Source organism: Pinus tabuliformis, chromosome 3_2, assembly GCF_031772625.1.
Source record: "Pinus tabuliformis cultivar Carrire ecotype Pingquan chromosome 3_2, CPIR1, whole genome shotgun sequence".
NCBI lineage: Eukaryota > Viridiplantae > Streptophyta > Pinopsida > Pinales > Pinaceae > Pinus > Pinus tabuliformis.
In genome coordinates this window covers 836503041-836515513 of record NC_142302.1, presented here as the reverse complement: position 1 = coordinate 836515513, position 12473 = coordinate 836503041, and the positions used below count along the sequence as shown (strand labels likewise).

Sequence of the window (12473 nt, the reverse complement as noted above, 5' to 3'; positions counted from 1 at the left end):
AAAATCATGTCAGTTTGGAAAACAAACCAGAACTAACTTTCCAGAGAAAGAAGGATCAGCTAGCATGCCTCTTGAGCTAGTACATACAGATACATGCGGTCCTTTCAGGAAAATAACACCTCGAGGAGAAGAATACTTGATATTATTCATTGACGATTTCTCCAGGTTTGTCTGGTTAGGACTTATGAGGCAAAAAGATGAAGCATTCGAAAAATTCAAATCCTTCAAAGCCTTGGTTGAAAATGAATCAGGTCACATAATTAAGTGCCTCAGATCCGACAGAGGTGGGGAATTTACTTCAAATGAATTTTTCGATTTCTGTGAAGAACATGGGATAAGAAGAGAATTCTCTACAGCAAGAACTCCTCAGCAAAATGGAGTTGTGGAAAGAATGAACAGAACAGTCCAACAAATGGCTCGTGCTATGCTTGATGAGTCCGGAACTCCCGCAACTTTCTGGGGTGAAGCTGCACATGTTGTAGTTGTTATTCTCAACAAAACAAATGTCCGGGTGAACAGCACTCAAACTCCTCATGAGCTCTGGAGTGGTAGGACTCCTTCAGTAAAGCACTTCAAAATCTTTGGGAGCAAATGCTATATCAAGAATACTGATGAGCAGCTTGGCAAACTTGAACCTAGAGCAGATGAAGGCATTCTTCTTGGTTACTCTCCACATAGCAAAGCATACAAATGCTACAATAAAAGACTTGGCAGAATTGTTGACAGCATTGATGTAGTGGTTGATGAGAAGGGATACATTCTTAGGAAAGTACATCATAAAGACATCGAAGAAGATGAAGGCTACCCCCAACGACAGAATGATGAAGAAGAAGAACCTCAAGAAGAACCAGAGGAGAAAACAAGAATAGAAGAAAAGACTCCATCCAGATATGTTCAGAAGAACCATCCAGAATCTCAGATTATGGGGCAGAAAGAAGCAGGTGTACAAACAAGAAGAACAGTTGTAGAAGCTTCAAGTTATTTGGCATTACTCTCCTCTACTGAACCACAAAATGTGAAAGAGGCATGCAAAGATGAATGTTGGGTGAAAGCAATGGATGAAGAACTTGAGCAGATAGAAAAGAACAACACTTGGGAGCTGGTTCCTAGACCAAAAGATAAGAATGTTATCGGGACAAAATGGGTCTTCAAAAACAAATTGAATGAAAATGGAGAAGTAATCAGAAAGAAAGCCAGACCTGTTTGTAAAGGGTATGTGCAGCAAGAAGGAATAGACTTTGAAGAAACCTTTGCTCCTGTTGCAAGACTTGAGGCCATCCGAATGTTCCTTGCTCTCTCAAGATTTCAAAACTTCAAAGTATTTCAAATGGACGTGAAATCAGCCTTTCTGAATGGAGACTTGGAAGAAGAAGTGTACATTGAACAGCCAGATGGGTTCATTCTTGGAAATAATCCAAACCTTGTATGCAGATTGAAAAAGGCTCTCTATGGTCTCAAACAAGCTCCAAGGGCTTGGTACTACCATTTGGACAAATATCTTCATCAACAAGGCTTTTCAAAAGGATCGGCAGATAGCAATCTTTATATAAAAGTTGAAAATGACAAATTGCTAATACTTGTTGTGTATGTAGATGACATTATTTTTGGGAGCAATGAAGAAGCTATGAGTCAAAACTTTGCCTTGGTCATGCAGAAAGAATTTGAAATGTCCTTGCTAGGAGAACTGACATATTTCCTTGGTTCGCAAATCCAACAAAAATAAGGAGGAATATTTTTATCTCAAACCAAGTATCTCAAACAAATTTTGAAGAAATATGGTATGGAAGATGCAAAACCAGTATGTACACCCATGGTCACAGGATGTAGCCTCAGTGCAAATGATGAATCTGCAGCAGTACATCAACCAACCTACAGATCTATGATTGGAAGTTTACTTTATTTGACAGGTACCCGCCCAGACATCATGCATGCAGTTGGAATAGTTGGAAGATTTCAGGCAAATTCGAAGGAGACTCATCTTCAGGCAGTGAAGAGAATTTTCAAATATCTTCAAGGGACTCAAAATTATGGCTTATGGTATCCTAGAGATACAGATCTTACACTTCATGCTTATACAGATACAGATTGGGCCGGAAGCGTGGATGACAGGAAAAGCACAAGTGGTGGTGCGTTCTTTAGGGGTTCCAGACTGGTATCTTGGTTCAGCAAGAAACAGAGTTCGATTGCCTTGTCTACAGCTGAAGTGGAATATGTTGCTGCTGCATCTTGTTGCACCCAACTCCTTTGGATGATGCAGACTTTGTAGGATTTTCAAATCACTTGTACACCACCAATCCCCATCTTATGTGATAACACAAGTGCAATCAACATCTCAAGGAATCCTGTTATGCATTCAAAAACCAAGCACATACCAATCAAGTACCATTTTCTCCGGGAACAAGTGCTTGAACAGAAGGTCAAGTTGGAGTATGTTCCTTCTAAGGAACAAGTTGCTGATATTCTCACCAAACCGTTGCCCAGGGACACTTTTGAATACCTCAGGCAAAAGCTGGGGGTTGTTGATGCATCAACTTATTTCTGAACCTCTTCTGATTGATGGTACAGGTTCAGGGGGAGCATATAATGCATTGTTGGCATTATGGAGGATGTGCAAAAGGAGATCTTGGAAGTAGCTGCAATATGTCTCTATCTCTTTCATGGTGGATTATGGTTCTTCGTTGCAGATCTGGTTCATATTCAGGGGGAGCATGTTCTTAGGGGGAGCATAACCCTTTGCCCTTGATGTCAAAGGGGGAGAATGAAGCTGAAGTTTTGAGGTTGCCATCAAGTCCAAAGGGGGAGATTGTTGGCATTATGGCTAAAGTGTTGTCCTTGATGGCAACCCATTCAGGTGATAGATCACAGTACTTCAAGTCAGCAGCAGATATTGATGATCAGCTATCAAATATTGAAGAAAATAAGGGGTACGCAAGTACACGTTACATAAGGTGCGTACATGCAGGTCAGTGTTACATAAAGTGCGTACATACCCGCAATTATCCCGTTCAGGAGGTGCGTACCCCCAGTGCACACATTTCAAGGCAAAGAAATTCACATGTGGGGTTTTCTTATGTTTTACTCTTGGTATTTAGCCGACAGTATTGGGTTATTATGGTGTCGGCTCGTGGTATTGATCCATGTTTTAAGGAAGAGCTTTCCTATATAAAGCAAAGGAGATCATTTGGCTTGAGTATGTTTTGCGTTGAACATCTTATGAGGGCTAGATCTGGTCTAGATCTAAATAAGGTGAATCTACTGATGGACCAAGATCTCTTCGGTGCATGTTCAGATATGTAGATCTGACTGTCTGGGTTATTTCTGAAGTCTTGAAATCATCTATGCCCAAAGGTACGCAGGTACAGAAGGGTTTCAGGTGCGCCGGTATGCAGGCACAGAAGAGTTTCAGGTGCGTCGGTACGCAGGCACAGAAGGGTTGCAGGTGCGCCGGTACACAGGCACAGAAGGGTTTCAGGTGCGTACAGACGCAGGCACAGAAGGGTTGCAGGTGCGGAGGTCCGCAGGCAGTTCAATGGACTCAGAGCGAGGTACGCAGGCTAGCAGTTGAGCAGGGTGTGTACGTAAGCAGGCGAGCAGTTGAGCAGGGTGCGTACTGTAAGCAGGTAAGCAGTTGAGCTGGGTGAGTACTGTAAGCAGGCCAGCAGTTGAGCAGGGTGCTTACGTAAGCAGGCGAGCAGTTGAGCAAGGTGCTTACTTCTCTTAAAAAAATTTATTATCATTGTGGCGTTCTGGGTTTGGTCCTATTATTGTTGATCTGGTTACTACAGTTGACTGGGTAATTCTCTTATACTTGATGATTATTTGATGCTTATGGACCCAGTTTGAAAATTTATGAAAAGTGGTCCTTTTAAGAAAAGAAGTAGGGGGTTGTAGCTCCCTTCTAGGAGAGACTGGAAAACGAGAGAGAGAGTTGTAGCTCTCTGTAGGTTGCAGCCTACGTACTGGTAAAGGACTGAACCAATACAAAACCATTGTAAAAGGAGTTTCTAATTTGAAAGAAGATAGAGACATATTGCAGCAGGTGGTTTTCACCCACATTGGGTTTCCACCTTACATCTTGTGTTCTTTGGTGTGACTATCTATTTTCTTTTGTTCATGCTCATTATTTTATGGTACTGACATGCAAAAATAATTCAAAGAACAAATAAAGAAGATTTATTAAAAGAATTAGATAATACTGATTCACCCCCCCTCTCAGTATTATTTCCAACACCTTCTCCTCCAGGTTACTGGAGAGCTCTTTGTAACCAATCATGTGGAAATAAGCTCCACTATTTAGGTACCATACACTACCCATCATTGATGACACCATACATTTGATGAAGGTAAATTTCAGTTTGAATTATGACACAAGAGCCTCACCTCCTTCCGCTCCTCCTGAGGGATTGTTATCGACCTTCTTAAGTGGACACTTTATGGAAAAACGTCCCAACTCGTGACAATGAAAGCACTTGACTTTTGGCACATCCTTCTTCTTGCCTCCATGACAAGAATTTGATTTGGAATGGGATGTATTCCCTTCCCTTTCTTTTCATTTTCCTCTAAGGCATAACTTTCCTCATCATTAGTCTTTGAAGAGGATATGTCTCTGGTATTCCTCTGAATCTCTTCCTGTACCAAATTTGACTACAGTCGTTCCCAATCTAGTAGCTTCTACCTCCCATTGAGAGAATCCTAATAACTATGCAAACTATTGGGAATTCCTAGAAGAGCTAGGCTCACCATATCTTCCTTGGAAACAGTGATCCTGACACTTCCAAGCTCATCCCGATAATGGGTGAACTTTGTCAAGTACTTTGAAATAGAGTCACCCTTCTCCATTTTGATCTTTCTTAGTCTGTCCTTCAGTGCCAATTTCCTATGGTCACTTCCATGTTGAAACAGGTCCATCAATGCCCTTCACATTGAGTATGGAGTATCCTTGCCATGGAGACTCGAGACAGTGTGGTCACGAACTCCATCCAGGATAATCCTTCTCGCTTTTGCCACACACTTTCTCCATTCAACCAGATCTTTAGCATCCAATGCTGGAGGTTTAGGAATGACATGATATATGAATTCCTTGAGGCCATTATCTTCCAGCACTGCCTCCATTTTTCCTTCCAAGCTATGTAATTTGAGCTTCCCTCGAAGGCATACTCAAGCCGCAACCCGTAGACATACATATTGCTACTCTAAAGTATGAACTTGAAAATTCGATTTTCACCTACACACAAAACTCAAAATATCCTCTTCTATACTATCTTTAGCTTCGATTCCATGTATATTTTCCTCTATATTCAACATCTTATGTGATATGCTAAAACACAAAACAAGAATCTACTCTACTCTTCATAACAAACAAAAAGTGATCGATGAAAACAATAAGTAGAAAGAGGAAGACTATCAATCGCACATAACACAATATTTCTCTGGGAAAAGAAAATGCTAAAAAACTTAATTATCTATACTACATTAACCAAAAGATCTGAGAATAAAATATAATGGTGGTTCGTCCTGAACAATTCCTACACTAGTACAATCTAACTCCCTACATCACAAGCTAGCTCAAACCAATAGTTATCCAATTCTGCTATAAGCGAAGCCCCTACTGCCTTATGAAATTCCTAGAGGAATGAACCCATATTTAATTGGGAAATCCACTCTCCATAACTATGAAATCGAAACACAGGTCCTCAACTGATTGTATGCACCATCTATACAACTCGAAAAATTATACAACTACAATGACAGACATACCAGTTTTCTACAATAACAGACATATTGGTTTTCGTCTGCATGGGTAGTGACATTATCAATTTACTTCTGTGCTAAAAATGATGTGTTAGGAATGATAGCTTTTATGCCCTTAATTGGATATCGCTTAAAATATCAGATGTTGAATAACGATAGATGGTTCCTAGCTATTGGTTGGACATAACAAAAATTATGGCAGAAATGTTGTGTAGGGGTGATTTGCAATTGGACAAAAACTATTTCATGAATATACAATACTAACAAAGGGGCATAGTCGAATAGATAAAGAGCAGAGTGCGAGCTGGGTGAAACATGGGTTTACAGTTCACGGAATTTTCATATCTAGGGTTTGAAACTGGAGAGGAACAAGGTCAAAGTGGCAGAACTTTTCAAGAGGGGACAGATCTTGACCCGACAGATGGTAAATGAGGGGTCCATAGGGACCCCTACTTACAAATGGATAATCATGTACAAACAAACAGCACAGGAAGGTGTGCAAATTGTAGGCTATGAAAGGTCACAGAAAGAGGATGGGACTAGCAAGGGAAGAAGAAGACATGAGGGCAAGGAGGAACACAACACTCAAAAACTGAAAGGAAAGGAAAGCGATGGTAGAACAGACATTGGAAGCAAGGAGAAGGCGGCGCAGGCACATCCCGCACATGAGAACAAACAAGAGAAGGAGAAAGAAGATGATGAAGAGGGAGCTCTGGAAAAAGAGAGTGAGGAGAAGGGGAACAAACCAAAGACCTCAATGGCAAAATGACTCAAGGCCCATGCAAGCCTAAAACAGTAGAAGCCCTAAGGGTGGTGATAACAGACCTAGAAATTCAAGCCTACAGAGAACACATGACTGAACATGCAGTGATTTGCAAGTTCATGGGACTCTGGCCAATGGAAAGGGTGTTGTGTCAATGGATAAAGCAACAATGCAAACCCAAAGGTGATGTTAGACTGCACTTAGGAGCCAAAGGTTTTTCCACTGCTGTTTTTTCGAATCTAGATAATAAGGATAGAATATTTGATGGTGGACCTTACTTCTTCGCTTCAACGGGCCTCTATATGAGACCTTGGAAACCCAACTTCGTGCCAGAAAAAGAAACCTTCTAGCAGGTGCTAGTCTGGATTCACCGCTTCTCACTCCTAATAGACTATTGGGGACATTCAGCTCTAAAACATATAGGTGACAATTTAGGGAGTTTTATCAGAGCTTCAGAGGCCACTCTATAGAGAAGATATACTTCCTGTCCTCGAATCTATGTGGAGTTGGATGTGTCGGGGGCATTGCATGAAGGAATATGTTTGGAATATAGGGATGAGGACTATTTCCAAGCCATTAACTATGAGAAAATTCCATTTCGCTGCAGGAAGTGTCATTTGCATGGACATTTAATCAGAGAATTTCCATTAAATAGAACAGTGGAAGAACTTAAGGGAGATCAGGTAGAAAATAACAGGGATACCTTCATTCGGCCAAGAGCAAAACAGAGAGAAAACAAGAAACGCCCAATCAGAACAAGCGTAACACAAGGTAATACTATTAATGCTTTTGAAGTATTGGAGACTGAGACCGAATCAGAGGACCATAATAAGGAACAAAATACCTCTGAAGCAAACAAAACCACAACAGAGTATTCAACCAAAGCAATGGAGGAAAATATTCAAAACATTACAGAACAGACTCAGGAAGTAACAGAAGGGGCAGATGAAGATTCAAAAAGTCTCATAAGTGACATTTGAAGTGAGGAAATGGAGCTCAATGAGGTATTAGAGTAGGAAGGAGTTAACCTACCAGACATGGTGGAAAACTAGAAAAAGAAGGGGATGGAAAACATATCGGAAGAGGAAGTTAGAAGAATTAATGTGATATTCATAGCAAGACGGAAACCAGAGATTGATATGCAAAACAAGAATCTGTGTGTAGCAAAAGGAATGGGACTCCAAACAAAAATCATACTGCAAACATCCACCAGCTCCAAACAAAGGAAGAATAGAGGGCACAAATCCAATAATGAGGCACTGCAGGAACTGGGACAAATGCTTTTAAACTCGGGTAAGATGAAAGCTCTAGAACCATTTTCTCTTAACTTCTAATTTAAAAAAGAAAAAGGAAAATCATCTCTTGGAATTCTAGGGGGCTCAATAGCCAAATAAAACAGAGACTCTTAAAGAGTAAGGTTCAAAAGGAAAAACCTGACATTATATTTGTGCAAGAAACCAAATGTGCAAGTAATACTATTTATAATGGAAGCAAAAAGCTAGGTAGTCAAATGGAATACCTGGAAACTGCTAGTCGTGGATGGGAGGGAGGTTTAGTTACCCTTTGGAATCCGCAAGTAATCAAAATCCTCTCCTCTGAAGCTACCAGATCCTTTATAGCCATAGAAGTTCAAGTGATAGGCAATTCAGAAACATATTTGTGCACCAATGTTTACAGGCCTCAGAGGTTAGAAGAGAAATACATTTTTCTTAGAACTTTATTGAATCTGAAGCTCAGATATCCCAGTGCCAAGGCAACCATAGGAGGGGATTTCAATATGATAAATACACTATTGGAGAAGAAAGGAGGGACCAGGAAACTTAACAAATATTCTGAAGCATTCTTAGATTTCATCAACACAGCTAAATTAGTGGCTGTCCACCCCAAGAGTGGGGCTATCACTTGGAATAACAGAAGGGGAGGTGAAAGACAAATCACCTCTCGTCTTGATAGATTTCTAATATCTGAAAGTATTCCGTTGGAGGGAGTGATAGTAGAATCAGACATTGTACCTAGTGGAGGGTCAGACCATTGGCCCATTTCTCCGATTGGTGCTATCCAGGGCACTCCTAGAAATAAGCCATTTCGATTTGAGAAATTTTCTATTAACCATCCGGACTTTAATCAACTTGTTGAGAAGTGGTGGCATGAACCGATGGACATCAAAGGTACCAAAATGTACAAATTACAAGGTAAATTGAGATGCATCAAAAATAAAATCAAAACATGGAATATAACAGTTTTTGGGAACATATTCAAAGAAAAAGCCAAAATAGAGGAGCAGCTAGAGCAGATTCATAAAGGCCGGATAACTGGAGATAGCAACCTAGAAACTGCAAACAAAGAAAAAAATTTGATGCAACAATGGCAGCTTCGTTGCCAACAAGAAGAGACCCTTTGGAAACAAAAGTCCCAGATTCAGTGGCTCAAGGAAGGGGAACAGAATACTAAATTATTTCATAGATCAGCACTCGACTACAAAGGCGCAGATAAAATCCTCAGTCTCATAAGCGAACAGAGGGACATTCTCCAGAATCATCAAGGAATTTCAACCTTGCTCACTTCGCATTTTAGCAGCATAACTCAGGAGCCAGAGGTAGATAGAATAGAAGCAATTGCTGAACTCATCAAATCCATTCCCAAAACAATCGCTAATGAGACAAACCTTGCATTAACTAGAGAAATCTCTTTGGAAAAGGTGGAATATGCAGTGAAGAATATGCCAAATGACAAAGTGTCTGGGCCTGAAGGCTTTACCATCAACTTTTACAAGGATTGCTAGGAAATTTTTAAAACTGATGTCTGGGAAGTGGTGGAGGACTCTCGACATTCTGCCTCAATTCTTAAATTTATAAATTCAACTTTCCTGGCCCTGATTCCAAAAGAAGAAGAGGCCAACACCCCAACACAATTTTGGCCTATTGCTTTGTGCAATGTCATTTATAAGATTATCTCTAAAGTCATTTCCAACAGATTGAAACCTATTCTCCCAGGCGTCATCTCAGAAGAACAATCAGGATATGTTGAGGGAAGACAGATTCTGGGCAATATTTTACTAGCTCAGGAAATGATTCATACACTTCACTCCAGAAAAATTGTAGGCATGATGATGCAACTTGACTAATCAAAGGCTTATGATAAAGTCAACTGGAATTACCTAGAAGCAATCTTGGAAGCTTTCGGTTTCGCCAATAAATGGATAAAGTGGATTTTAGCTCTGATCAAATCTACCAAATTTTCTATACTAGTGAATGGTGCCTCTGCCGACCAATTCTCCCCCTCACGAGGACTCAGATAAGGAGACTCATTATCACCTTTCCTTTTTGTTATCCTGATGGAAGGTTTAAGCAGACTCATTCGTAGTGCCAAAGTGGAAGGAAGGATCAGAGGATTGCAACCCTTGCCTGCCATTCCAGCAACCACTCACCAACAATTTGTTGATGATACAATGTTACATGGTTCTCCTACAGTCAAGGAAGCCCTAGGCTATAAAAGGATCCTCAATCTTTTTAGCGAAGCCTCAGGTATGGAAATTAATATATCTAAATTAACGATCTTCTTTTTCAATACGCATTTAGCTGTGCAAAAAAATCTCTCTATCATTCTAGGCTTCCGAAGAGGTAGTCTGCCCTCAAGGTACCTAGGAGCATGCCTAACAGATAAACCCTAGCAAAAAATTCATTGGGAGAAGATCCTAGCCAGTCTAGAGAAAAGATGTCATCACTGGACCCATAGGGCCCTCAATTTTGCAGGGAGTCTAGTTTTAACCAAATCTGTACTGCAAGCTATTCCTCAATATATGCTCTCCATAATCCCTACTCCCAAAGAAGTCTTGCAGTAAGTGAGGGTGATTCAGAGAACTTTCTTATGGACAGGAAATTAAAAGAAGAAAAAGTGGGCACTAGTGGCATGGAATAAATTGTGAAACCCAAACAATTGGAAGGGTTAAACCTGCTAGACCCCTTCACCATCAATAGGGCATGTGGGGCCAAGATTTGGTGGAAATGACTGAAGGAACCCAATATTCCTTGGGCTAGACATTGGAAGGAGAAATATGCTCCAATGCACAGCACTTAGAACTTGATCAGAATGCAAGAGAATCCAGAGGGCTCACCAATCTAGAACCTATCAAGGAGAAATTGAGGAATTATACAGGAGAATAGCTTCTGGGAAATTTGCAATGGGAAAACAACCTTTTTCTGGGAGGATGCCTGGCAACAACTCCCTAAGTTAGAGAGGCCAGAGTTTGCAGATCTGCAAAGAAATTACCAAGGGATTGGGAGTACAACAGTAAATCACTATTGGACTCCTAATAACAAGGACTCGAAATGGAGAAATTGGGAAATCAATGAAACAGAGAACATAACTGAAGCAAACAACGGCGTCAGGGACCTGCAAACTCTATTAAACAAAAGAAGAATTAGGAAGGTGTATGATAGCGACTAACTAAGATGGGGAAAGTAAGGAGGGGGAAATTTCATGCTCAAAGAAGCTAGAAATTATATCGAAGATTCATAGCAAGTTGAAAAGGTACAATGGAGCAGCAAGGTCTGGGATTCTCAGTTCTGGCCAAAAATTAAAATCTTCCTCTGGCTCCTAATGCACAGGAAAACTCTAACTTGGGAGAATCTCTGCAAGAAAGGGTTTTGTGGCCCTTCTAAGTGTCCCATGTTCAACAACAAGAAGAAACTATGAACCATCTCTTCAACACATGCGATTCGGCAAACATAATGTGGAATTGGGCGGAAAATACTTTTCAAAAAACAAACAGAACCAGAGATTCCATCGAAGAGACCATCGAGAATTGGTGAGGCAATTTCTCTAGTAGTCAAAGGGTCAATATCATTTGGAAAATAATGTCGTGGTTTTATTACATGGACAATCTGGAAGGAACAGAATAGGAGAGTATTCTTAAACGAAACCAAGGAGATAAATCACTCAATAGAAATTATCATACAAAATATAAGACAATTGGTTCTTGTCAAAAGCAAAGCAGATCAAGATAGTAAAGCTTCAAATCAGGACTTACAAATTTTGAAAGCCTTTAACTTGGATAATGGAACTTGCGTGGCTATAATGAGTCGCCAACAGGAGATAAGCACCACTTTAAGCATTTGGAAATGACCACCTTTAGGCTTCCTCAAGCTAAATTTCGATGGTGCATCGAGAGGCAATCCAGGAATGGCTGGCATCGGTGGCACTATAATGAATAGCGAAGGAGAAATTCAGCACATCTACAACATAGCCTTAGGGGAAGGAATTAACAATGAGATGGAGTTTGCAGCGATGGAACATGGTCTCAGAATTATTTGAAATTTACAGACAGGCAGAGCAGTAGTTGAGGGGGATTCCTAGCTCGCAATAACAACAGCCAGGAGGATGTATGCGGGAGCTAAAGCTAGCAAGGTTACACAACACTAGCGATTGGCTAAAGTAACGGAAAGTATAACTGAACATTTCGGGTGGCTAAAAGGTTTAATCTTTCAGGTTGTTCACTGTAAAGCCAATGTAGCTGCGGACCATCTAGCGAATTATGGTATAGAGAACCCCACTAGCATATTGGACAGCTATTGGTAGGACGTCATCTACCCAGAATTAAGAAATAAGTGTACCCTCCTCTTGAGGGAGGATTTGGTGACTGAAAGGTAAGGATGAAGATTCGGCGCTCTATGCAGGTTTAACGATATGATGAGGATCATGCGTAGTGTGGGAAGAATTAAAGTTTGGCAGAAGAGCGAAGGATAGGTAGAGCAGGAGCATTCAATGCTCAAGCAAGAGGGAGTCATTCCCATTAGATATATGATCAAAATCAATGAGCGCCGCCGACGCCCATATAGAAGATGGGACACTTGGCATGCTTCGGAGGATGGCAAGAGAGGTGACCATAAGAGCAGGAAATTGAGTCATTATCGAAAATATAAACCACCAAACAAGAATAATTATGATAAGACCTGCGGGC

The 12473-nt window shown here is 40.7% G+C and overlaps 1 protein-coding gene across 1 annotated transcript; it reads left to right on the top strand.

Moving 5' to 3' along the window:
• Nucleotides 1-8024: 8024 nt before the first annotated feature.
• Nucleotides 8025-9296, top strand: LOC149183263 (uncharacterized). The gene has a single exon (XM_089414897.1). It carries the CDS (start codon nt 8025-8027, stop codon nt 9294-9296), a length of 1272 nt encoding a protein of 423 aa, XP_089271023.1.
• Nucleotides 9297-12473: the final 3177 nt, after the last annotated feature.

Coding starts and splice junctions, on each gene's coding strand:
- LOC149183263 (XM_089414897.1), top strand. CDS start 8,025: ATGGAATACCTGGAAACTGCTAGTCGTGGATGGGAGGGAGGTTTAGTT.